The sequence below is a fragment of the Ahaetulla prasina genome, chromosome 3, assembly GCF_028640845.1.
Source record: "Ahaetulla prasina isolate Xishuangbanna chromosome 3, ASM2864084v1, whole genome shotgun sequence".
NCBI classification, from domain to species: Eukaryota; Metazoa; Chordata; class Lepidosauria; order Squamata; family Colubridae; genus Ahaetulla; species Ahaetulla prasina.
The window spans coordinates 97,699,844-97,727,627 of record NC_080541.1 but is presented as its reverse complement, the minus strand read 5'-3'; the positions used below and the strand labels follow the sequence as shown (position 1 = coordinate 97,727,627).

The window sequence follows — 27,784 nt, the reverse complement described above, 5'->3', positions numbered from 1 at the left end:
AATTTTTTTAAAATTTAGGGAGATGTCAGAGTAGGGTGAAATGCTACAGGTTCAGGCCGGTTCGCCTGAACCGGTACTTAAAAATGCTACTGGTTTGCTGAACCGGTAGTAAAAAAAAAAGTTCCTTGCTTTTTTGAAAAAAGGTCCTTACTTTTTAAGCATTTTTTACTACCGGTTCTCCAGAACCGGTAGTTAAAAATGCTTTTTAAAAGTTAAAAAAAGGTTCCGACGATCACACACTACAGCTGTGATTGTCGGAACCTTTTTTTTTATTATTATTTATTATTGCAATGCTCTCTACATGGGGCTGCCCTTGAGGTGCACCCGGAGGCTGCAGTTAGTCCAGAATGCAGCTGCGCGAGTGGTAATGGGAGCCGCTCGAGGCTCCCACGTAACACCACTGCTCCGTAGTCTGCACTGGCTTCCTGTGGTCTTTCGGGTGCGCTTCAAGATCCTGGTTACCACCTTTAAAGCGCTCCATGGCTTAGGACCCGGGTACTTACGAGACCGCCTGCTGTTACCGTATGCCTCCCATCGACCCGTACGCTCTCACAGAGAGGGCCTTCTCAGGGTGCCGTCCGCCAAACAATGTCGGCTGGCGGCTCCCAGGGGTAGGGCCTTCTCTGTGGGAGCACCGACGCTCTGGAACGAACTCCCCCCTGGCCTACGTCAAGTGCCTGATCTTCGGACCTTCCGTCGTGAGCTAAAAACATACTTATTTACTCAAGCAGGACTGGCATAAATAGTTGATTTTAAATTGGGGTTTTAGAGATTTTAAATATTTGTAAATTTTTTAAATTATCGGCTATTTATTAATAGTTTCTTTTAATTTCTTTTAATTGTATATACTCTGTATTTTATTTCGGCTGTACACCGCCCTGAGTCCTTCGGGAGAAGGGCGGTATAAAAATCTAAAAAACAAACAAACAAAAAAAACACCTTTTTTTTAAACCTTTTTAAAGCATTTTTTACTATTGGTTCTTTTTGGTGCAAACAGTGCGTGCTTGTCGCATAGCACACATAGCACACATGCGCAGCCAGCGAATTGGTGGCAACCCGGTTCAGATTTCACCACTGAATAGGTACCATGTAATCTGGAATCTAAATCTAAATTCAGAGATGAGGAAGACTGTAGTTTTTCAGAGGAACTGTTCTGCTTGATTTCAAAGCTTTGCAACTGATCCAGGCTTGAAGATCAAGTAGCCCTATGCATGAGGTGTGGTTCACAAGAAGTAATAATGCTGCATTATTTTTTTCCCCATTTAAGTTGCAGGATGCCATGAATTAATATGACCACCTGACCTTGTTCGAAAGAGCTCTTAAAACCTGGTTCTTTCCCAAGGGCTAGAGTAGATATTAGGCCACTTGTATTTTATATGGCTCTTTTTAGAGATTGAGGATTGTATTTATTTCGAAATTTATTTGCTGTCCATCTCATGTCCAATGACTCAGGGCAGCTTACAACATAAAAAATATGTAATGTGCAATGTATATGTAAATATGTATTAGATGCCACCCAGAACAGCAATCGGGTTGGGTGGCCTAATATATATATATATATATATTGAGAAACTGAATGTATCCAGAAAAGATAACCGCTGTGGTGAGAGATAAAGTATTAACTTAGAAGAGCGGATTGAAAAAACTGGGATGTGAAGTGTGCAAAACAGAAAATTGTATATTGTAGCTGATAAAAGATGAGAGACAGATTTCTTTTGTTGGTCAGAGGCACGACTAGAACCATTTGGAGATAAGATTACAGGAAAATGTGTTTCAGCTAAAATCTAAAGGGGAAATTTAATAATGAGAAGTCTATAGTAACAAAGCAGGCTGCCTACCTCCAATCATGCTAGAGATCTACAAGCAGAGGCTGGAAATCCTCTGGAAACCTGGCAAGAAATCCTTATATTGCAATCTGCAAAAAAGAGATGGCTCTCCAAGAACTCTTCCAATTCTATGATCCTAAATTCTGAAATCACCCCATTCCCATTCCCTGTCAAAAAAAGTAACATGTAATTTATGGAAGCCAATGATCTGTGACAAATCATTGCACCTTAAGAGTTGTTCAGATGACTATATGAATATCCAGTGAAATCGGGATGGGTGAGGACCCTGTATGGCCTGTAAAAAAAAGCCAGAGTTTATTGTAAAGGAAACCAGCAAGATCATCTTAAATTATACAGAGACAAAAAAAGACAATGTAGGTCTTAAATCAGATATTGAATGGTTTGAGTGCTTGTAAAAATTAAAGAAGAAAACCTTCAGAAGAAAATCGTGTTCTGTCGAAATGACTTTGTAAAGATCCAAAAGTCAGTCTATTGCACTCTGGATCCATCTCCTTGAAATAGTTAAAAATAATAGAGAACAGTTTCATCCTTCCGATGAACCAATTCCATTATTGCCAATTCTCCTCATCCGCTCGGGATTTACACAACAGATTTCAGTGCCAACGATTTCATCCTTACAAAATAGGATTATGCACGTTTGGATGGGGCAGTTCAGCAAACATTTGAACAAGCAGCCATTGTTGTTATGTTGATAATCCATTCTGTGTAATGGATTAGTCACCCTTTATAGACTGAAGTAGACAATCATAAAAGAAAACAGGCTTTATTTTAAACATGAGCTCCCCTGTGGAAATTTTATAAAATTATCCTATGAAGGCAACTTGAGGAACTTTTCATATAAGTCTCTCTTTCCTGTAGTGACACCTACTGGCAAGTCACTCAAATAACAATATTCAGCTGTTCTATATTGGAAGAGTGCACAACCCCCCCCCACACTTTTTTTTCACCCAAGAAAAGCTCTGTAAAAATTGACCTCAGACTGTACTATAATTGCAAAGTGATCAACAGTGAGCTACTATATTACCAACTGATCCCCTCTACCTATAAAGCATTCACCAATCTGGAAGTAAATCTAAACTGAATTCAGTGTTCCAAAGTGTTGTTAAATTAACTGTCACAATCCAAATAATATTGTCAATTAAGAAGTTTGCTTTTACATCATTTATTCAGTTTATATAACTGGTAGGGAATCATATTGCTTATAAACTCGTCTCTTCACACATTCGGGCAGGAATATTGTAATGTCGGTCATCTTCTGTTATAAGGGTTACCATGGGCCAGGTTTCTTCGGGATCATTGGGATAAAGAGTGATGAATTCTTCTGTTTTGTACTTATACAATCGGTAAACCTGGATGGTGTGTTGCAAAGCATAGGCTAGGAGAAACATTTCAACCTAAGAGACAGGAGGGAGAACAAAATCTGATGTTATAAAAAGACAAACATTGAGGCAGTTTTGATTTAATTGAATAAAGCTAATGGATTTCCTCATGTTTTCAGACTACTGATCTACATAAGAAGCTATACACACAGTGTCAATCATGCAAGGCTCCCCATTGATCTACTTATATGTGCATATAGTTAAGTTTCTAATAATCGCAAGAAGAAACCATCTCCTGTATGTATGTGCCTGAAGTTTTATTTATTTCAAATTTAGGCGAGGCTAAATAACTTGGCGTCTTCTGCCTATTTTGACTTCAACTCCCATCAGTCTAGTGTCAGCATTCCAGAAAACCCCCCAACTCCAAGTAAAAACTCTGAAGCAAGCATTTTTCAAAGTTCCATTTACTAGAATAGGTAAACTGGCACATCTGGGAAAACCCGAATCTGAGAGGTCCGGGTTTTCCTTCAGTAAATCAAACCCCCAAAACCATCCCCTCACTCCTCATTGTGTCAATCACATGCTCCAATCACCATCCGTCCCATCTTGAGACAGCACTCCGACCAGGATCGGCCTGACCTTGACCGACAGGAAGAATGCTATTATGTCTAAAGACAACCCCCCCCCTCCTACTTTCCCACACATGAGAAGGTGGCAGCACGGAAGCTTCTGGCCTAATATGGCTTCCAAAGCTGACAGTAAGCCAATAATGGCAAACCTTTTAGACACCGAGTACCCAAACCACACATGCATGCCCAAACTGAAAGGTGCGTGCGCGTATGTGCTGACATGCATGCATGAGCGGACATGTGTGCAGACGTGCGCATGCACAGCAGAGACCTGAAGACCAGCTGGCCAGCAGGAGGTGGAGCTTCCCAATACTGGCAGCGTGGCAAGAGGTAAGATCTTTTTCTTTTGTGAGCTTCTGTTTCGTCGTTTGTAGGGAAACAGAAGCTTATGAAAGAAATGCCACGGAGATCTGACCTGGGGTGACAGCGCACGTGCCAACAGAGTGGGCTCTGCATACCACCTCTGGCACGCGTGCCATAGGTTCGCCATCACGGGTCTAAGCAATACGCTAAAGGAGAAAAGACTGATAATTTTAATCCAAAACATCTGGTGCAGTGGTGGGATTCAGCCAGTTCGCACCACTTCGGGAGAACCGGTTGTTAACTTTCTGAGCAGATTGGTGAACTGGTTGTTGGAAGAAATCAGTGGGGCAGAGAACCGGTTGTTAAATTATTTGAATCCCACCACTGATCTGGTGGCTAACAAAGCTATCTACCTTAAATTCTATTAAGACTCTATGAACTTCTGAAAGCCAACTCCCCTTCAGTTAACACTCGGATTGGAGACCTTCCCTACAGGGTCTTCTCACCCAGATCTTTGTCTTTCTATAGCTGCAGCTCTGCTGCTTCTTTATAGCTCCTTATGTTGCACTCCACTGATGCTTTTTGTTAACCTCAAGCTTTTCTTTATCAGGCTTTCAATTCTGTGTGTTGTTTAACTTTTCGTTTTCTCTGGCCAAAGCCCTCAATCATTTTTTAACAAGTGGGAGACTGCAAGCTCACTGATCTATTTGTAACTGCCAAGGAGTATAATTAGAACACTTTCTCATGGGCTGACCTTTACAATTCCACCTAGTTGTAAATTGTCTAGAATCCAACAATTTGGCTCCCATTCTCATCCACTGGCTCTCATACAATGCATCATTTAGAAGTAAATGCTTCAAAGGTTTTGTGATAAGCAGAACCCAAATAACTTTATAGTACATAAAGCTACCCTGTTTCCCTGAAAATAAGATATCCCCCGAATTAGGCTTTTGAGCACATGCCCTAAAATAAGCACCCCTGAAAATATTTAAACGCATGCGCAGCCGGTCCCTACCATTTCCTCTGGTTTCCTCCACGCACCGCAAAATAATAAGACCTCTTCGAAAATAAGGCCAAGCGCTTATTTTGGGGTTCAAAAAAATATAAGAGAGGTTCTTATTTTTGGGGAAACACCGTATTGTTAGTAAACCATACAACACTTAAGACAAACAATTCCCACACTTAAAAAAAAAAAGAACTGATAAGCAATGCTCTAATATCTCTTATTCAAATAGGCATGAACACACCAGCTGCTGTTCACACACTGAATAATGGCTTTGAGGTACATTTATACAAAGTCAGGCAGATTGACTACACAGAGGGGGGGAAAAGTTAAATGTACTGAACATGCCTGCTCATTTTGTGTTTGTTTTTACTTCCAATCAATCATGGCAATCTATTGGCAAAACAAATTTCATACTCATATTCTGATCCTTTGCTTTCTTTAGAAAATTTAAATTCACTTTTAATATAATAAACTAATACTCCTGAAGTAGGAACTTTGCTCCTGTATAAATCTTGACAGTTACAGCTCACACAACTACATGCAAAGTCTCCCTACTACAGGCAAGAGAGAGTGCTTCAGGGGTGTCATCAGGATTATCACTCTTTCAATGTTTGGTCCTTCTAAGGTATTTCTAAGCTAATATACTCTTTTGTACATTTTAATCTCTGCAAGGATTTGTGATGATTTGTAGTATTGACTTGTAACCAGCAAGATCTTTATTGGCACATTTAAGTGTAGAAATCTGTGCCAGGCAGTTTTCTTTGCTCTGGTACTCAACGTTATAAGCCTTTGGATAATTTTTTTATCTCTAATCCCGAGAGGGATTTCAACAAGTATCATCTTGTTACAAGTACCGATTTCCCCCCCCTCCCATGAAGTCACCAAGAGATTTAGAGCAGCATTATCAATATGCTGACTCTGTACCATGCAAATATCATATAAATTAGAACCACACTGTGCAGGTTCTAAAATGTCTGATACAATGGACTGGATGGGGACTAGAAACTGAGCCTACTGAAACAAAGACTCAGAGAATGTGCAGTTCCTGAATCTTAACGTTGAATTTGTTCAGGAATAAAAGATATCTAATTTGCAGAATACTCCTAGAATGCCTTGCTTCAAGAGATCCAGGTGGTTACGATGACATTAACACCTTTTACAACACTAAACATATACGCGATGTATTGTCATTCCAAAACGAAATCGCTTAGCTGCAATGACTCCGACACCATAACGTCGCCTCTTGATTGCTATTTTGTGCTCCGTGAGGGGCTGCCTGCATGTACGGTATGAAAATAGGAACAAAAACTACATTCAGCTTGAAGACTGCTGTTCTGTGCACATGGTCACCTTGAATACTGCGATGGATAAAATTGCACTGTGGTCAATTTGCTACAATGTGTAAATTTTTGGTATGAAGTTACAAGGTCTTAACTTGGAGACAGAATATTGGAGACTTCTGCTTCCATTTAGTCTTGCTTATAGTTAGGCCACATCCTGGTATATTTTTCATACCTGGAAACTATCATGTGGTGCTTATTCTCTGGAACAGCATCTCAACAGAATTACCCCATAAGCCAATCTTGTTCTAGGTCAGATGTATGCAGAAGATACTTCTATTCACTCAGCATCTGATTATATTACTCCTGGCCACTATTATATCCTTCAGCTTATACTCATGCTGTATTAATGGTGCTTTTAAACACTGATCCATAAATCAGATTACAGGCTAATCTGATAGAGACTCCAAATCTCTATCTAAACTGGTAAATTGAACTGAATCATCAAATCAAATGTATATGAAATTATTCAGTGACATGGACACACTCTTAGATATATGCTTTTTCTGAACTGAATTGAACTAATTATTTGTATTGGATTAGAAGTGATCTCTACTGAATACTGGGAATATTTTACAGATAGGTGGCATTAATTTGGTGTTTATATAACATTTTCCCCCCTTATCGGACAGAATGGAGAAAAGGCAGATGTTTATAGAATACTCAAGAGGTTATCAAATGAACTAGGCCAGGTGTCAGCAATCTGTGGCTCCAGAGCCGCATACAGCTCTTTGGGCCCTCTGTTGTGGCTCCCTGTTGGGTGATCCCACCCCTCACTCTCCCCTCCCAGTCACTCCTTGCCTGGACTGAGAAGGTAAGGGCAACGGCAGGGTATGGAGAAGCAGCAGCCGGGGCAGAGACAGAGAGATACAGAGAGGGGGAGAGAGACGGGGGAGACAGAGGCAGGGGAGGAAGGGAGGGGGAGAGACAGAGATGTCAAAAGGGTTTTGTGGTTCTCGGTGTGGTGTTTTTTAACAACCAGTTCTCTGCCCTAAGGACCGGCTGGGTAGGTGTGGCTGGGGTGGTGGTGTCATGTGACTGGTGGAAGTGAGTGACATCGAGTTGGCCATGCCCACTCAGGTTTTATGGCTCCCGGTGTTTTCTTTTCTGTGGGAAAAGGGTCCAAATGGCTCTTTGAGTTTTTAAGGTTGCAGACCCCTGATCTAGGCCAATGGCTGTACAAATTTTTGGCAGCTCTTTAGTTTGAACTCTGGTGGTGATCAGGCCTTCTTGGGTTCTGTTAAGTTATTGTCGGCCTCATTAGATGAACCAGACAGGAATCAACATCAGATGAGCTAAATCCGCTTTATCATAAAGCTACACTGACATAATCTGGTAAACCTGAAAGGACAATTCTCCTTTACAGTCTGAAAAATTTTATGTGCGTGTGTGTGTGCATTTTCTGAGCCTTGCCCTACCCACTATCCATCTGCAGACTATGCTGTCTTTTATCTGACTTTTCCCTTGGGATGGCTTTTCACCCATTCTCCCAAGGTCTTTCCCAGATTCTGTTACAGCTATTGACTGTACTAGATTAATCTTTAACGCTATAGTAGGTATTAAATCTTTGATCGATAAATGCAAGGATTGTGCTTACCTGTTCAAGGCCTCCTGTGTGACCAAGTTGATTCAAGTGGTTTTCCATTAATTGGGAAGGATTGCTAGATGTGTCTCGAGCAAACAAAAGCCAAGAAAACACGGGGACCTCTTTGCCCTTCTCACTGTCTTCATACAATTGAATGGCAGTGGTCAGCATAAGAAACTTGACTGCTTCATAGAGCTTGTATTCTTCTTCTTCACTTCTGAAAAGCTCATCACAGGCTGCTTGCCTCTCTACAAAGGTCTTTATGTCACTCATATTTTTCCACTGCAACAGGAAATGAACAGTGACTAAGATAACTGGGATGAAAAGATGCTCCTAGTGAAACTGAGACCCTTCAATACAACTGGTATTCAGACCTTGTTTTGAAGCCCATCAACTACTTAATCTTTCTTTAATCAATTGATACCCTTGAATATTCTCTGAATATGCTGCAGATGAATTCATTTCCGACCCATTAATTAAGCTATTTAAAATGTCCAAACAGAGGAGAAAAGGAGGGAAAACCCTTCTAATTGCAATTTATCCTTCTCCAATTATTGTGAATTGTCGTGATCAACTATAACTACTTTATGAAATATATCTCTTATTAAAAAAGGCAAGTACCTAATATATTGATAAGAAACTCCATATTGTTAAAGACAGCCTGATTTATCATGATGAAATGCAGAAATATGTGTTGCAAAAATATGTGTTGCAAAAATTATTTAACATTTAAATTGTCTATGAAACACATGAGATTGATTTCTAAGCAGTTTTTATGCAGATCTATTTTTATGTTTATACGCTAACGTTATTCACGTTTTTCAAAATGCTTTTCGAGATACTTTCAAAATAAAAATTCAGTTGGATGCACATCAGTTAGTGTGCCATAGAAAATCCAGTCTTGACATTATTTAATAGATTTATATCACCACCATTTCAAAGCATACCTGTGCAACTATCAGTGACTTTTGGTGACCTTTCTTGAACACAAGGAATTTAAAATAGATTTCATTATGAAAAGCCTGCCCTAGGATTGGACAGGAATGTCCAATCTGTGGCACAAACTCAGGTGTTTTTCAAGACAAACATATTTCTACTCAGCAATACAAGAGTGGCTGTAGGACCATGATAAATAAGGAATAATCACCCGTACTTTCTGCATTTCATCTCTCTCTGACAATCCTGCCCTTAATAATTATACTTACTATAGATTTATTAATCCAGAAAAAGACCAAATTTATTAGGATGAAATGCAATAATAATGCAATGTTTGTCTTTAAGGTGCTACACAATTCTGATTTTATTGCTAACTAAATTTATATTTGGAAGAGAATCTAAACAACCATGTAACAAATAAAGGGCCACCCAATTATGTTCAACACATAATATAATTAATTATAATCCAGCTAATTAACTATGGAACTAGTTAATTCCAACTGCTTTACTTTTTACATCTTTTGAAATCAGGTTGTATAGACAAGACCACTAATGTGCAACTACTTTATTTTCATACATCATTTCTCATACCTTTCTTTTTAGTAACATCAAACAATCTTTAATTTCATCCATCAGGCTTTCCACTTTACTTGGCCATGTGTGCCTCAGTCGCCACTGAGTGATCCATTCATGTCTGACCACCAGCTTCTCTGGTAACTAAAAGGTTCAGATATTAAATATTAACATATGTTAGAAAGTTGAAAAATGATTAAGTATCACATTTTTAATTAAATTTCTTCTTCCCAGAAGCCTAAAGCTATTTAATAAGCCATCTAAAAGTTTTTTAATGCATAAATATTCCAATAAACATCTATGGCTGGTGAACAAAATGCCAAAGCAGAAATGATATTAAGTCTGCCTATGAAATAAAGTGGTTGAATCTGAGGCCTACCAATATCAGGTCTTCTTTCTGAAGCCACTGAGGAAGGTGACAAGCTTGGCTGAGTGCTTGAAATAGTGTCGCCCGTAGAGCACAGTAATTATCTCCTCGCACTCTTCTTATTGAAATAAATTTATGTGAAACAGCTTCATAGCCCTGTATTAAAAATAAAAGTCATAATCGGATAGAGAGGATCCTAACTCAACACAATATTGGAGTTGTAGAAGTTACCTAAAGTTCTAAGCCAATCCTCAACATCTGCCAGAAGTTAATAATCACTCATTAGCCTACAACCGCTAACTTGTTCCTGAATACATGCACTATGACTATATCATCCATATGTCAAGTTTGGACACCCTCCTGAAATAATGTAAAATAAAATAAATATTTAGAACTTGGTTGAAATCTTGTGAGATTTGGCAATCTACACAATCTGATTGAATTGTAGACATTTGCATCATTATCATCACACAAATTCAAATCCTGGCACAACATCCTGAAAAGACTACTACTAATGTTACAGCTTCATTTATACAATCATAAACAATAATCTAATTCCCAGTTTAGACTACTGGAAATGAAGCCGGGGAACCCTTAGAATCACATCTTCCCCTCCTACTTCAACTTTTCTTTTTGCATGTAAAGAGAAGATAATGACACGCTTTAACCGCATGAATTCAAAGAACCTGAGCTTCACTCTAAGCTCCTTTAAACAAGGCAAGATAAAGCAGCAATTTGATACCAGTTCAAGTTAGTAACAGTTTAAATATCCTGGAAGAGAAATCTTGTTATGACAAAAACTCTGGGAAGCGATGGTGAGTGAGCTATGCTAAAGAAGTAGATGAGGCTGTAAATAAGCACTTCTGATCAGAGATGTTTGCCTGATCCAGCAAGACTCTTTTTCTATTCCTATATCTTTTTTTTAATCCCATCTTTATTATTTTTTATAAATAATTCAAGGCAGTGAACATAGCCAATACTCTTCCCACCTCCTATTTTGTCTGCAACAACCCCTCTGAGGTGTGTTAGGCTAAGAGAGAGTAACTGGCTCAAAGTCACCCAGCCGGCTCTCACATCTAAGTGGGAATAGAATTCATAATCTCCTGGTTTCTAACCTGGTACCTTCACCACTAGATCAAATTGGATCTCATACTTATTTTACTTGAACAATTGTTCTATAGCTAACTTGCATAATTGGTCTACATCAGTGTTTTACTGAATTCTGGGAGCTGAAATGGGCATATCCTAATGTTACCAAATTTGGTAAATATTGCTCTATATTTTGCCTATCCGCTTCAAATAGAATTACAATTGCTAAAAAAAATCCCCACCCATTTCCAAAACTGGAAACCCCAGAGTTGTCTTTTTACATATTAAAAACAAGATTTAATTCTCATCTATTATGTAAATCAAAACTGATACAATTCTTTATGATGCATTAGCCATTTCCTGTCTTTTTCAAATTTGCAAGATTCTTAAAATGCCCAGGCCAAGATCATGCCTGGATTATTTGTTGGGCCACTTATCTGCAGTTGTGTTTGCCTGTCCCACAAGATCTGGAAGAGTGGCTATACTTCAAACTACCTCTTTAAAACCATGTCATCTGTGTCATTGCACCTGGAATAGTATCCCTGCCCTAAGATTTGGATGGACATGTGCCTGTTGGCTTTTGCAAGGCTTTAAATTCCCACCCACCCACTCACCCCGAGCATTGTGACAGAATTTTGAATAAACCTGTCTGAAAAAATGGTTTTGCTTTTTGTAACTTAAAGTCAGTCTTTGACTCCTGGAAACTGCCTAGATAAGTCCCTGTAGGTTTTTTGGGGGCTAAGATTTCACAAGTGGTTTGCCATTGTTTCCTAGGGATGAGACAGATTGATTGGCCCAAGATCACCCAGCTGGCTTTGTGCCTCAGGTAGTACTAGAACTCAGAGACTCTGAGTTTCTAGCCTGGTACCTTAACCATTATATTAAACTCCCTCTCCTGAAAAATGCTTTGGCCTCAATTTATGTTGTTTTATGTATTGCTTTCATGGTTTTTATGTTCAGGCTCTATCTTTTTCTGTGTGTTTGAATCCTCCAGGTGGCCAGAGATGCAATTTTAAAACTGGGTGGCTACATAAAATAAATAATAAGTGCCTTATAACTCATCTGATCAGAGCAATTTCTCCTTCAAGTCTGAACAAAAGGAATCCAATCACAACCATATCTTTTGCAAACATAAGCCACACCGAAACATTATAATAAGAGCTGGGTGCACCTTGCTATTTGCATGCAATAATTCATATACAGCATCTTTGTACAAAATGACCATATAAATTAGATTAAATCTAAATTAAAGACGATATCTTTTACAACTTCCAAACATAAACTTTATTTTTCAATCTTAAAGGTAAAGGTTCCCCTTGCGCATATGTGCTAGTTGTTCCTGACTCTAGGGGGTGGTGCTCATCTCCGTTTCAAAGCCGAAGAGCCAGCACTGTCCAAAGACATCTCTGTGGTCATGTGGCCGGCATGACTAAATGCCAAAGGCGCATGGAACGCTGTTACCATCCCACCAAAAGCGGTCCCTATTTTTCTACTTGCATTTTTTACGTGCTTTCAAACTGCTAGGTTGGCAGAAGCTGGGACAAGTAACGGGAGCTCACCCGGTTACGCAGCACAAGGGATTCGAACTGCTGAACTGCTGACCTTTCGATCGACAAGCTCAGCATCTTAGCCACTGAGCCAATTACCCAAAATGCAAAGAACTTACCCATGATAAACAATTTATATATTCTGTCTTTTTTGTAAATATTAATCATTGAAGTTTCATTTGTATATGTCTATATTTATTACCAACCGACTCGTTGGTTCTGTCCCAGGCGTCTGATGGACCCAGAGGGGTTTCTGACGGAGCTTGGGCCGTTTCCTAAGGATCTGGCTCACGGCTCGGCTGAGGAACTTGTCGCTGCCTGGGAAAGGGTGGCGACGGGGGCCTTAGACCGCGTTGTGCCTTTGCGGCCTCTGACCCGGCGCCGATCTCGACCAGCCCCTTGGTACTCTGAGGAGCTGAGAGAGATGAAGTGCCGGAAAAGACGCCTGGAGAGTGGTTGGAGGAGAGTGGTTCAGCCATTCTGAATCTGATTGAACACTAGTAAGGTCGCATATTCAGACCTATCTAGTGGCGATAAGAGCAGTGAAACATGAGTATTTTGCCGCCCTTATTGCATCGGCAGATAACCGTCCAGCCACTCTGTTTAGGGTGACCCACTCCCTTCTCTTTCAGGGAGCTAGGGAGGACCCCTTGCAGGGACATGCTGAGGATTTTGGACAATATCTGCACGATAAAATCGCTCAGATCCGGGATGGGCTGGACTCAGATTGGGTAGATTCGGATGGGATGATGGAGGCAGATCTTGGAGACATCATCTGGGAGGAGTTTGACACTGTGGCTCCCGAGGACATGGACAGGATACTGAGGAGGCTGAATGCAACCACATATTTATTGGACCCGTGTCCCTCCTGGTTGGTACTGGCCACACAGGAGGTTACATGAGGCTGTCTTCGGGGAATTGTTAATGCTTCTTTGAGGGAGGGTGTCTTCCCTACCACCATAAAAGAGGCGGTGGTGAGACCCTTCCTCAAGAAGCCTTCCCTGGACCCAGCTGTCTTAGCAAACTATCGTCCGGTCTCCAACCTTCGCTTTGTGGCGAAGGTTGTTGAGAGTGTGGTGGCGCAGCAGCTCCCTTGGTACCTGGATGAAACTGTCTATCTGGACCCGTTCCAGTCCGGTTTCCGGCCTGGGTACAGCACGGAGACAGCATTGGTCGTGTTGGTGGATGATCTTTGGAGGGCCCGGGACAGGGGTTGTTCCTCTGTCCTGGTCCTATTAGATCTCTCAGCGGCTTTTGATACCATCAACCATGGTATCTTGCTGCGACGGCTGGAGGGGTTAGGAGTGGGGGGCACCGTTTTTCGGTGGTTCTCCTCCTTCCTTTCCGACCGGTCACAGACAGTGTTGGCGGGAGGGCAGAGATCGGCCGCGAGGCGCCTCTTATATGGGGTGCCACAGGGGTCGGTTCTCCCGCCTCTTCTGTCAACATCTATATGAAGCCGCTGGGTGAGATCATCCGTGGTTTTGGGGTGCGGTGTCATCTGTACGCTGATGATACGCAGCTGTACATTTCCACCCCTAACCACCCCAACGAAGCCGTTGAAGTGATGTCCCAGTGCCTGGAGGCCGTGCGGGTCTGGATGGGGAAAAACAGGCTCCAACTCAACCCTTCCAAGACCGAGTGGCTATGGATGCCGGCATCCCGGTACAATCAGCTGATTCCATCGCTGACCATAGGGGGCGAGTCATTGGCCCCCACGGAGAAGGTCCGCAATCTAGGCGTTCTTCTGGATGCATGGCTGTCATTAGAAGAGCATATGACAGCCGTCGCCAGAGGAGCTTTTTATCAGGTTCGCCTGATACGCCAGTTGCGTCCCTTCTTGGACCGGGATTCCCTATGCACAGTCACTCACGCCCTCGTCACTTCCCGCCTGGACTACTGCAACGCTCTCTACATGGGGCTCCCCTTGAAGAGTACCCGGAGACTCCAACTGGTTCAGAATGCGGCCGCGCAGGTGATAGGGAGCATCTCGAGGCTCCCATATAACACCTATCCTGCGCAGGCTGCACTGGCTTCCGGTGGTCTTCCGGGTACAATTCAAGGTGTTAGTTACCACCTTTAAAGTGCTCCATGGCATAGGACCGGGCTATTTACGGAACCGCCTGCTGCTACCGGTGGCCTCCCATCGACCAGTGCGCTCCCATAGGGAGGGTCTCCTCAGGGTGCCGTCGGCCAGACAATGTCGACTGGCGACCCCCAGGGGGAGGGCCTTCTCTGTGGGGGCCCCAGCCCTCTGGAACGAGCTACCTCCAGGGATGCGCCAACTCCCTGACCTCCGGACCTTCCGATGCGAGCTGAAAACTCTTTTATTCCATCGCACAGGACTGGCCTAATAGTTTTTAATGGGGTTTTTATTAGTTTTTAGAATTTTCAGCCAATTTCGAATCAGTCTTTTAAATCTGTTTTTTAATTTTTGTATCTGTTGTTTTTATCAGGCTGTAAACCGCCCTGAGTCCTTTGGGAGAAGAGCGGTATAGAAATTGAAATAATAAATAAATAAATAAATAAATAAATAAATAAAACTATGTTTTCAAGAAAAGAACAATCTGGATTTAGATCCTGAAAAGAAAAATTCCCTGTACAGAAAAATAGGAGAACAGACCTTCCGAATACATTCAGCATGGGATGTGTTTCCTCGCCACTCTTCTTGGCAATAATCCATGATATCTACTTCAGGTTCAATACTTAGCTTATTTTCTAAAAAATCTAAATTTAATGAAGACAAGAAAATTACGTTTAAGTTAAACATCAGGAAACTCTACTCCACATTTCTTTCAAAAGTAATTTCCACCGGCTTTTCCATCAGTTTCAGATTCCCTGTATCTGGAAAGTTTGAGCCTCCTTAGAATAAAATACATGCATTTTTCATCTGTCAATGTAATGTCTTCTAAGTGTTCCCATTTATTTGCTAGTATAAGGGTGTTTCTTGCGTATAGATGCAACAAATATTAAAAAAATAAAATGATGGTGCATGCACCAAAAAACATGTCATGATAAAAATCCAGAGTCTGGTTTTAAACATTTCAATTTCAATATTACTCATTTAAAAATTGCAATATTTTATGTATGTGTAGGTATACATACTTTTGCAGCAAGAGTACTAATTAGAAATGGGTGCTATGAATGACAGTTGTGCAGATCTTTGAAAAAGTACTTTCTCGGTATTGAAGATGTTCATGAAATACCTCTTTGAAACAGCCTTGCAAAGCGGTCATTTTTAAACAGTATTAAATATACACGGTGTATTAAAGTCATAGACAATATAAATTAATTGGAATTGTTTTCTCCTACATTTTTATGAGTTTGACACATGACTTTTGAACATTTTTAAGTACAGTAACTTCAAGTGCTATTAAGTCTGCTGTTAAGAAGCTGGACAGCCACTTGTCTGAAATAGGGTCTCCTGGTTGAGCAGGGGGTTGAGCTAGAAGACCTCCAAAGTCCCTTTCAGCTCGATTCTGTAACTTACTTTTTCTCTGACACTGACAAATTCTAATGTGATAAATATCCTTTAGATTAACTACTGACCAATTCAATATACCTTGTATATTTGCCTAGAAATGTGATTATTATTTAATTACCGTATATACTCGAGTATAAGCCGATCCGAATATAAGCCGAGGTACCTAATTTTACCACAAAAACTGGGAAAAACTATTGACTCGAGTATAAGCCGAGGGTGGGAAATGAGGCAGCTACTGGTCAATGTAAAAAATAAAGATAGAGCCAAGTAAAATAACATGAATATTTATTTGAACGAAAAACAATAAAAGTGCAAAAGGGGGTCCCCAAAAAGAATATGGTATCAAAAATACAGTATCTTTAAAAGTAACAGCAACCAAGCTAACGAGCTAAAATCCTCAAAACTGGAGTTCTCCTCCTCATCATCTGTTTGTCCAAACAGAGCTTCAGCTACTTCAGCTTCTGTGATGTTATCCGCATATCGTTGTCGTCATCACTGAGTTCACAGTCGTCATCATCACTGCTGTCACTCTCATACAATGCGCTGTCTTCACTGCCATCCATAGCATTACTAATGCCACATTTCTTGAAGGCACGTTGCACCATGTCCTCTGGAATATCTTCCCATGCATCACGAACCCACTGTGCTATTAGTTCTATGTCTGGCTTTCTCAGATTTCCAACTTTTGTCAGACGAGCTTGACCAGATGTCATCCATTCATGCCACATCCTTCGCACATGGTCCTTGAAAGGTTTATTTAAACTGACATCTAGGGGCTGCAATACAGATGTAAGCCCACCTGGAATAACGGCCAAAGTGACTTGAGATGACTTTGCCAATTTTTTTATGTCATCAGATGTGTGGGCTCTGAACATATCCCAAACTAACAGTGATCTTCTAGTCCAGTCCCCACTCCTCAAGCAAGAGATCCTATACTGTTTCAGACAAAGGATTGTCCAGTCTGTTCTTTAAAAACCCTCCAGGAATGAAGTGTCCAATAAGGTTCAAATTGCAAGTACGGTAGTCCTCAATTTAAGACTGCAATTGAGCCCAAAACATTGTTTTGTTATTTTCCCTAACGTGTATGTATCCCCTGCCCCCATTTCGTCAGGCTGCCATCAAAGCGAAGCACGGCTGAATATTATTATTATTATAATAATAATTATTATTATTATTATTATTATTATTATTATTATTATTATCATCATCATTATTATTATTATTATTATTATTATCATTATCATTATTATCATTATTATCATCATTATTATTATTATTATTATTATCATTATCATTATTATCATTATCATTATCATTATCATTATTATCATTATCATCATCATTATTATTATTATTATTATCATTACTTTTATTATTATTTTATGATGAAGATGATTTTTTTGCATTGGACAGAGCGAGCTACAGTTTACCAAACTTTGTATCTTTTAATGAAACGTGTTAGTCTGGAAGGGACTGTTTGAACTCACAAAACACTTGCAACTTTTAGTTCCGTGCTGAGGATTTTGGAAAGCAGCCCAGCAATATTTATTTATTGCTCGGACTGCTCTTATTTTCACTCCCCTTTTCTTTTCTTTTCCTTCCTCCTCCTCCTTCTCTGCCTCTCTTTCGTCCCCCACCTCCCGGGATCCTTGCGGGTCGAAGGTTCTGCCCTGCCTTACACCAGCCGCCCACCTATGCCAAGGTCTCCTGGCTCTTTCGCTCTCTGTAAGCAGCGGCTTCTCGGCAGCGTCGCCCCCTCCCTCCATGGATCGGCTCCTTCCCCAGCACTGAAGGCATCCTTAGGAATACACCTCCACCTCCAGGAAAATAAAAGAGGCAGAGAAGGTAAATCGCCCGCCCGTTCGGAAAGGAAGGAGAGGACTCCAATGGAAGAAGGAGAGGAGAATTACCAATAACAAACACAAAGCGCTGGGTTAGAGGTGCCTTGTCATGTACAAGGAGATCAGAGAGGGCAACCACCATGAAACAATAATCAGACTCAAAACGGGCTGCTTATTTGCCATTTGCTCTGGGTAGAACGGGTTTTTTTAAAAAATTGGTTTGGAGAAGGAAAGCTAATTTGCTGATCTGCGCGAGGGTCGGTTTCTTTTGCCTCCTTCTTCTTCCTCCTCCTTCTTCCCACCCTAGCTTGCAATGCCCCATCTCTCCTCCTCCTCCTCCTCCTGCCCCCTCTCGGGGAGAAATTGTTTGTTCTTGCCAGATTTCTCCGCTTTCCAAGAGGCTTTTCTTTTCACCTCTTTCTCCCCACCTCCCCAATTTCCATAGGGGAAAACCCTGGGGAAAACTTGGCAAAAATAAAATAAAATAAAAAGTACTGAGTGCAAATGTTTTTTTTATACTGTAGTTGGAGTTTTCCACGCTTTCTTTCACATTCAAGGCAGCATTCTCCCCCATCCTCGCTGCTTTTCCAAAACATGCTTTGAAACCTTTGCATTTTATTGGGATGTATTCAGTGACAACGCCCCTCCGCCCCTCCGAGGCGAGAGGAGGACAGTAAGAGGAGGCGAGAGTGACAAACAAATAAAGAGAGTTCTTCTCGCCTTGGCGTTTGACACACTCGCCGTCCTCTCCAAAAGCCGAAATTGAGTGCGGCGGCAGTGGGGTGGGTGGGTGGGTGGGGAGGCCGCCGTGAAGTGCCGGCTGGGGAGCCGGGATTGAAGTGCCGGCATGCTTTGCCAGCTCGGCCGGCTCGTTTTGGGCGGCGGCTGGCCTCGGCGTTTTCTTCCGCCGCTTTTGATGGCGGCGGCGGCGGCGGTGGTCGGCGGAGGCGGAGGGGCGTTCGACATTTTCGCCTCTCACTCGTCCTCCTCTTGCCCGCGGTGGGGGCGGAGGCGTTGTCACCCTCGCCCTCCTCTCAGCCGAAATTGAGTGCGGCGGCAGGGGAGGCCGCCGTGAAGTGCCGGCTGGGGGCCAGGAGCCAATCCCGGGCTCCCCAGCCGGCACTTCACGGCCTCCCCACCCCCACTGCCGCTCGCACTCAATTTCGCTTTCGGAGAGGAGGCGAGTGACAAACGCCAAGCGAGAAGAACTCTATTTGTTTGTCACTCTCGCCCTCCTCTCCGGCGAAATTGAGTGCGAGCGGCAGGGGAGGCCGCCGTGAAGTGCCGGCTGGGGGCCAGGGCCAATCCCGGGCTCCCCAGCCGGCACTTCACGGCGGCCTCCCCACCGCCGCTCGCACTCAATTTCGCCGGAGAGGAGGCGAGTGACAAACGCCAAGCGAGAAGAACTCTGTTGTTTGTCACTCTCGCCCTCCTCTCGAAAGCCGAAATTGAGTGCGGCGGCAGGGGAGGCCGCCGTGAAGTGCCGGCTGGGGAGCCCAGGAGCCAATCCGGGCTCCCCAGCCGGCACTTCACGGCGGCCTCCCCACCCCCACTGCCGCCGCACTCAATTTCGCTTTCGGAGAGGAGGCGAGTGACAAACGCCAAGCGAGAAGAACTCTATTTGTTTGTCACTCTCGCCTCCTCTCGAAAGCCGAAATTGAGTGCGAGCGGCAGGGGAGGCCGCGTGAAGTGCCGGCTGGGGGCCAGGGCCAATCCCGGCCCCCAGCCGGCACTTCACGGCCTCCCCACCGCCGCTCGCACTCAATTTCGCCGGAGAGGAGGCGAGTGACAAACGCCAAGCGAAGAACTCTGTTGTTTGTCACTCGCCTCCTCTCCAGCGAAATTGAGTGCGGCGGCAGGAGGCCGCCGTGAAGTGCGGCTGGGGGCCCAGGAGCCAATCCGGGCTCCCCAGCCGGCACTTCACGGCGGCCTCCCCACCCCCACTGCCGCTCGCACTCAATTTCGCTGGAGAGGAGGCGAGTGACAACGCCAAGCGAGAAGAACTCTATTTGTTTGTCACTCTCGCCCTCCTCTCGAAAGCCGAAATTGAGTGCGGCGGCGGTGGTCGGCGGAGGCCGCCGTGAAGTGCCGGCTGGGGGCCAGGAGCCAATCCCGGGCTCCCCAGCCGGCACTTCACGGCGGCCTCCCCACCCCCACTGCCGCCGCACTCAATTTCGCTTTCGGAGAGGAGGCGAGTGACAACGCCAAGCGAAGAACTCTGTTGTTTGTCACTCGCCTCCTCTCCAGCGAAATTGAGTGCGGCGGCAGGAGGCCGCCGTGAAGTGCCGGCTGGGGGCCCAGGAGCCAATCCCGGCCCCCAGCCGGCACTTCACGGCGGCCTCCCCACCGCCGCTCGCACTCAATTTCGCTCGGAGAGGAGGCGAGTGACAACGCCAAGCGAGAAGAACTCTATTTGTTGTCACTCTCGCCCTCCTCTCCAGCCGAAATTGAGTGCGGCGGCAGGAGGCCGCCGTGAAGTGCCGGCTGGGGGCCAGGGCCAATCCCGGGCTGGGGAGCCCAGGAGCCAATCCCGGCCCCCAGCCGGCACTTCACGGCCCTCTCGCCCTCCTCTCCGGCCGAAATTGAGTGCGGCGGCAGGAGGCCGCGTGAAGTGCCGGCTGGGGGCCAGGGCCAATCCCGGCCCCCAGCCGGCACTTCACGGCGGCCTCCCCACCGCCGCTCGCACTCAATTTCGCCGGAGAGGAGGGCGAGTGACAAACGCCAAGCGAAGAACTCTGTTGTTTGTCACTCTCGCCCTCCTCTCCGGCGAAATTGAGTGCGAGCGGCAGGGGAGGCCGCGTGAAGTGCCGGCTGGGGAGCCCAGGAGCCAATCCCGGGCTCCCCAGCCGGCACTTCACGCGGCCTCCCCACCCCCACTGCCGCTCGCACTCAATTTCGCCGGAGAGGAGGGCGAGTGACAAACGCCAAGCGAGAAGAACTCTATTTGTTTGTCACTCGCCTCCTCTCCAGCCGAAATTGAGTGCGGCGGCAGGAGGCCGCGTGAAATGCCGGCTGGGGAGCCCAGGAGCCAATCCGGGCTCCCCAGCCGGCACTTCACGGCGGCCTCCCCACCCCCACTGCCGCCGCACTCAATTTCGCCGGAGAGGAGGGCGAGGTGACAACGCCCTCCGCCCCACCGCGGGCAAGAGGAGGACGAGTGAGAGGGGCGAAAATGTCAACGCCCCTCCGCCCCGCCCCTCCGCCGACCACCGCCGCCGCCATCAAAAGCGGCGGAAGAAAACGCCGAGGCCAGCCGCCGCCCAAAACGAGCCGGCCGAGCTGGCAAAGCATGCCGGCAGCATTTGCTCGCCCTGCCGCCCAGCTGTTCCCGAGGGCAAAAAACCCTCTCCCTGGGTCGGCTCTGCAAGGGTAGACTCGAGTATAAGCCGAGGGGGCGTTTTTCAGCACAAAAAACGTGCCGAAAAACTCGGCTTATACTCGAGTATATACGGTATTTATTCCATTGTGGAATTCAATTTGTTTGGCCTTTATTATGTAATTTTAGTCTTTATTCCAAATTTTTACTTTGTCAGCTGCCCTGAGAAAAAACATTGATTTTGAAGGGCAGCATAATCTACCAATTTTTGTTTTAAGTCAACAAATGCTAGGTGTTGAGTTTATGCATTATCCAGCGTAGGCCTTATCCCATAAAGAAATAGCTTTGAAATGTACCTGAAGCATCTGTCCCAATCTCAAGTAACACTTTCTCTCTCTCTATTTCATCCGCATCACGATACAGGTCCTCCTCACTGCAACAACATTGATATATACTTCACGTAACAGGAAAGATTGAATTCATAGATATCTCTTTCTCAGCAAGAGGAGCTAGGCAGCTTTTCCCAGGCAATAGTTGTCAATTAAGGTGGTTGGTGCTGCAAAACTGATTTGGAAGAAAGGCTTCAGAACTCATGCAGCACCCCCACTCTTCTGCTCATTAAAGCAACTGAATCATTTTTCAAGCTTCTGCCCAAACTTGGAAACAAAAAAGAGATGACTTGGGTGACAATTAAAGCAGACCCATCTTTTTTTTCAGGCATATGTATAATTTGGAGTTCTTCTAGAGTATTGAAGAATTTTTCCCGATCCCCTCGTTTAAATCCATGTATAATGGGTATTAGGACAGCACATACTTTGAAATCTATTCAGAAGTGCTTTGGAATGTACATAAATGCAGCACCTCTCTTATCAATATGATATATGTATACATCCGAACTAGACTGTGTTGTTTTTCTGGGTCATATACATGTGTGTTTGTGGGTTATGCGTAATTTTTTATCATGTTTATGTAGTGTATATTGGAAGTGGTTACCCTTTGAGAGCTGAATGCAATGAAATCTCATTTTAATGTATGCTGTTTAGTGTACATTTAAAATGACAGTAAAGTTATTATTCTATTCTATTATCAATTAAAGTAGCAATCTCATTTTTCAACTGCTTCTGAATTATTTGCGAAGTATGCATAACCATAATATATATATGCATTGAAAAAGAGAGGGGGGGGACTCCTTAAACACATTACAAGTACTCCAAATTATATATCCTCAAAAGGAAATAATTTGAAGCCATACCTTTACTCCTTGGGACTTTAAAATCTCTAACAGATTGTTGCCTCCCAGATTAGAATGCATTTTGCTGGTGATTGCAAAACCTTAAAGGGGAATTAAAATTAGATTTTATTAAGAAAGCAGCTAATATCCCACCAAATATGTACAAAAATATAATAATGTTGTCCTAGTAACCTCTTGGCACAATAAAATGCCTTCGATCCAAGGAATGGGAAGGAAAATGATTTCGCGTTTAACTTTAATATAACCTCAAAATCAATACCAGAACATTGGCACTTCTATAGTATATTTGGAAAAGCACAGAAAAAGTACCAACCTAGAAAAGAAGCCCTGGTGTTCCACTCTTAGGGTATTTGATTGTACCCTATAGTGGCTGTTCAGTTAATTCAGAGCAACTGAATTACTCCCAATCAATTAAAATAACTCCCAATCAATTAAAATAAGAATACATGATATTCTGAATGCGGAAGCCAAACAACCCTATTTGTGCATCTGAAAAGCTTTAACAGAATATTGCATAAAGTATTTTCCAGTTTTTACTTTTGGTGATAGTCCTTTTAAATATATCAGATGAAGAAGAAAAAAAACATTCTTATTTAGTTCCAAGGAAGTTACAGGAAGATTAATTTTCCCACAAGTAGATTTAGGGTATTTTGGATGTTACTCTTGCAACGTTGTGTCATTTGAAATCAGTTTACTTCTTAAACTGTATCACCCTATTATTCCTTTTCCCAGTCTCAAATTATGTGATTAGCTCACCAAAAAAAAGAAAAAAAAACTGTTTTACACAAGCATCTCGGCAGTGTCAGTCCCAAACTGGTTCCTTGACTCACAAACAATAACAAATTGCATCCTTAACACCAGTTTAATAACCACCGCTTTAAATAAAACTTTCCCAGCCTGCTAGAAGATAGAATAACTCCCAATAATTTTAGTTAGCATATTAACTTGATATGAAGCTTAAAAAATAACTTGGATCTAGGCAGATAGGATAGAAATGAATACTGAGAGTAATAATTCAAATATTGTTGTAATAACCCACAACAGTGGAGTTACATTGGTATTTTTCTAACCTTCCTCTAAGCTCTCTAACTCTTGTGCAGGAAAACCAATTTTATTTTTGTTGCGTCAAGCTACTGCACAAACTCTTGCATAGCATCCCAAGTTATATGGAGGTCCAACATGCCTGTATCACCAAAAAAAAAAATCTTCCATAGTTCTCAAAGAATACTCTCTAAATATTGAGAAACGTATCTCTGAATCCAATCGTGCTTCACTTCCTCCTCCTCATCCTCAAAAAAGTTAATTTAGCTATTTTCAAAGGGAAAAAACAATAACAACAGCCAACTTGGTGTCAAAGTGTTATCATGTGCATCAGATAGTAAAGGGAACATAGAAACTACTTACAGGAGTCTAATGAGCAAACTGCAAGGATGCTCAAGGGTAGGTGCACCATCACCATCAAAATGCATGCTAAGTCATCCCACTGGGCAGAAGAAGACAGCAATCTGTGATTTTTAAAGACTTGAAAAACAAAAGTAGCTTTTAGGTTTCACAGGCTGATACTCCGCTTCTTTGTCTAAAAGCCTAAACCCCTAAAGAAGCACCTGGGCTCCTTTTATCAGCTGTTGACTTCAGTGTTCACCAATTTAGCATTCTCCCATCCACTTTGATCTTCACTGGAAAATTCAAAAGTTGCAGTCCAATGTATTTGGACGGTTTTTGACAATTTTGATTAGCCAGTTGTGAAGTACACCAGTGGCAGGATGCTCTGATGGTCATAAATGGGCTCCTGTTGCCAAATACCTAAACAGCAAATACATGCCTGCAGGGACACTGTGCCAGGTCATAAAAGCAAGGATTGATCATAAAGTTACATTTTTAATGCATCACAACCTCAAATGGTTGCTAAACAAGACGGTTGGCAATGTGTATTTAGAGGTGTGTGTTTATATCGCTGAATAGACATTACCAACCATCTAGTTTAGCAACCATTTGAAGTTATGATGCATTAAAAAGGTAACTTTATGATCAATCCTTGCATATATAGTCAAACACACACATACACACATATGGCAGTTTGATGAAAGGAACTCTCGGATATAATGCTAGATCAACAGTAAGTATAAGAATAGTGTAAAGAACAGCAAAATATAGTTTTCTTTTGGCAACAGTTAATTCTTGATGATCTTTAGTAAACTGAACATTAGAGATAACAGACTGTACAATAAGTTAGACATATCACTATTGCAGAAATTTTGGCCACAACTGTTTGTGGAGGCTTCACATTGTCTTATATTTCTTTATTTTTGTAGTAATGGCTTTGAGAACCTTTGTATTATGGCTCAATGTTTTGGATTAAGACAAAACAAAAACAAACAGGGTGTCATACCGCAAATCTTTACCATGAGGTGACTACCTCATCCTATATAGCTTTACCAGTCATTAAAATACTAGTAATTACTGAAAGATCATAAAGAATTAGAATGCCAAATAGGCAGACTTACTTAAAATGGAGTTTTCCCCCCCAAGTCTAATCCCAACATAGAGAAATTCAATAAAAGGAAACAAAATTAGACAAATCTAAATCAATTTTAGATTTAAAAACTAGGCTTCAAAGGAGTTAGAACTGCAAGTTAAGAAATAAATACACTTAATAATGGTCTTAAATATAATAATGGGGATGTAGAAAGAATTTATGCAAGAAAGTGGAGACAGAAGCTCATGTTTCTTGTTTCTTTTTTGTAAAACAGCCTGCAGGCAGCCAACATTTTGATCTTACCATCGTATAAACCACTAAAATACTTCATGCATGTATTAAGCACCTGGAAAACCTCCATTAACAAAGTCACAAACTTTGAAATATACATTCAGAAGAAACGTAGGAACTCACAAGTCTACAGAGAACTCCATTGGGCAAGGGATGATTGATGCAGACAGTTCTTTCCTTTTGAGATAATTGTCTTGATGGACTAGAGATGATTTCAAGACATCCGCTTGACCCCTCTGCAAGTGACATGCACTATCTTCATTGGCAATTAATTTGTGGCTGATGCTTGTGCTTGACATTTTATCACAAGGAGGGCCTTTTTCTTTTTTGCCTTTAGAAAACGATAGACTAAAAAACCCTTTTCTCCGTTTCTCTTCAGTAATAACTGGAGGCCCTGATGCCTTCCTTGCCTTTGGCTGTGTCATCCCAGGGCTATGAGAAAAATAGGCATATATGTATGTGCTGCATTAATTATACAATTAAATTTAAGGCAAATGTTAGGCCTCTGAGGAGAGGTGCTTGGCCAGACCTGACCAACTAAATCCCCCAGGTTGATGATGGTCAGATGCTTCTCACTTTGTCACTCACTACCTTGTGACTAATTCCATGCAGGAGGCTTAATGGACATCCATTGTATTGCCAGAAATGACTAAAGGTAGAGACAGAGATATGGCTAGAAAATATTCCATTACAGGAAAGTTTACCATTTTGAAATTTATATGATGGTTACTCTTCATATGATTATTGTAAGAAAAATGGGGAAACGAAAACAAAAGTTTATTACAACTGAATATAATTTGATTGGCCTAGGAACAAGGAACAAACTAGGAACAAACTCAAAGTCTATTATCTAAGATGCCGCTCAAGCTTTGGAAAATTAAACTTGTTTTTATGAGTTTTAACTTTAAAATCAGTGCATATTTTATTAGCCATTCATATTTCTTAATAAGCAAAGCAGCTTTCTCCAACTTATTGTCCTCAGGTGATATTAAACTACAACTCACAAATGCTCAGCCGGTATAGTCAATGATATGTTGGTTAGAAATTTTGCAAACTGTAGTCTAATACATCTGGACAGGAATAGATTGAAGGAAGGTGGCTATAAAGCAGTAATATTAAGAAAAAAGAACAAGACAATAAAAGTAAACTAATCCTGTCATGAAAAAATATTACAAAAGTTTGTTTTCCACATATATGTCCTTCTTTCCTTTGGCTTTCACTTATCCAGAAGAATAAAATAGACCCTTTCTGCTGGATTGGGTGTCCTACAGCATTTTACTAATCCATGATGATTATGCCCCCAAAAAATACAAACATGTTTATGAGAGGGCAATTACTGCACAATATTTAATATTACTATTAAAGCTTTATCCCGCCTATCTATCTAACATCAATTCAAGGCAGTGAATGTATCTAATCCTTCGATCTCCTATTTTACCCATAACAAACACCCTGTAAGGCTGAATTGGACTAAGGGAAAGTGACTTGCTCAAAGTCACCCAGCTGGCTCAGCTGCCATTCTATAAATAAGGGGTCCAAAGAATTCAGCAGATAAGTTTATTTAAATCATTCAGATCTGAGATGAGAAGAAAATCTGATAAAAGAAACAGCAAAAAGTATCCCTTCCCATAAACCCTGGCTGTTGTTGTTTTTTAAAAAGTGGTCACTATCACTTAATGTACATTTCCTCCCAAAGCAGAATATACTGATTTTTTTAGCAATAAAAGCAGAGCTTGTTCTTTAAAGGTACTACTTCATTTAGCTGCTGATGGAGCTTACCTTTCTTGGATGGATGGTACCTGGATGTTACTTAACTTAAATCGCTTAGTGTCATCTGTCACCATGGTACTGTGGGGACCAGCATAAACTCGACTCTCTGAATGAGATTTCTGCTTCGTTAGTTTATTCTCATCTTCTGTCACAGCAATTTTTCCATCGTCAACTATCTTGCATAACAATTCATCTTTATCTGTGCTCATCTCTAGAGGGTTGGCCCAAAGACTAATAGGAGAAGATCGGCAAAAGAGGATTTTAAATAGCTTACAAGGGGGAACAAACCAACCAGTCATAGATATAGGCACAGTAATGAACACAGGGAGTTAACAGGGCTCCGTAAAATAACAACCGTGTAAGTCTTTGGGGAACGTAAGGGAGCCCCAAGAAGACCAATTAAAGTTACTCTAATGGGAAACTGTAAGTAAGCCCCAAGAGGACCAAGGAAAGTTACTATTAAGTAAACTGCGTGTTACTGAAACCGAGGACCTCGTTGCAAGGACTACGCGAAAAAGGAACGAAATGGGACTTTAAAAACTCAAGATCGGAATGGTTAGCTGTTCGTTTGCAAACGTCCCATTAGACGCAACGGGCAGGAAACTTGCAAAAGATCAACGGAGGGGTTCCGAGACCCCGACTTACTCACACGACCTTTAAAGCGCTACCCGAATGGAAACCGCAGCTTAAGCGGAGTATCTGTAATATTACCTTTTATTGCAGTAAGTCTCGTAGTATCGAACGACACCAGAAAGGAACGCACGGGCGTTTTGCGGAATTGCTTTTGCTTCCGTATTCTCTATAGACTGCCGA

At 42.4% G+C, this 27,784-nt stretch overlaps 1 protein-coding gene across 2 annotated transcripts; it reads right to left on the bottom strand.

The window, feature by feature from the left end:
• Positions 1-2,990: 2,990 nt before the first annotated feature.
• OTULIN (OTU deubiquitinase with linear linkage specificity) lies at positions 2,991-27,784 on the bottom strand. 2 transcript variants are annotated; one of them, XM_058176771.1, is made up of 9 exons: positions 27,683-27,784; positions 26,981-27,202; positions 25,325-25,633; positions 21,539-21,615; positions 15,165-15,268; positions 9,918-10,061; positions 9,557-9,682; positions 8,042-8,311; positions 2,991-3,241 (listed from the first exon to the last, which is right to left on the bottom strand). In XM_058176771.1, the coding sequence occupies exons 2-9, from the start codon at positions 27,178-27,180 to the stop codon at positions 3,047-3,049; spliced, it is 1,425 nt and encodes a 474-aa protein (XP_058032754.1). In that variant the 5' UTR covers positions 27,181-27,202; positions 27,683-27,784; the 3' UTR covers positions 2,991-3,046. The 2 variants fall into 2 exon arrangements, with proteins under 2 accessions (XP_058032754.1, XP_058032755.1); XM_058176772.1 differs by lacking the exons at positions 26,981-27,202; positions 27,683-27,784 and adding an exon at positions 23,839-23,955 and having other exon boundaries at positions 25,325-25,462.

Excerpts from the sequence above, each read along its gene's own strand:
- OTULIN (XM_058176771.1), bottom strand. The coding sequence starts at position 27,180 with ATGAGCACAGATAAAGATGAATTGTTATGCAAGATAGTTGACGATGGA. Across the intron at positions 9,683-9,917 it reads AGAAAGAAGACCTGATATTG|TTACCAGAGAAGCTGGTGGT; the intron begins GTAGGCCTCAGA and ends TGAACCTTTTAG. Across the intron at positions 8,312-9,556 it reads TGATGTTACTAAAAAGAAAG|TGGAAAAATATGAGTGACAT; the intron begins GTATGAGAAATG and ends TTCCTGTTGCAG.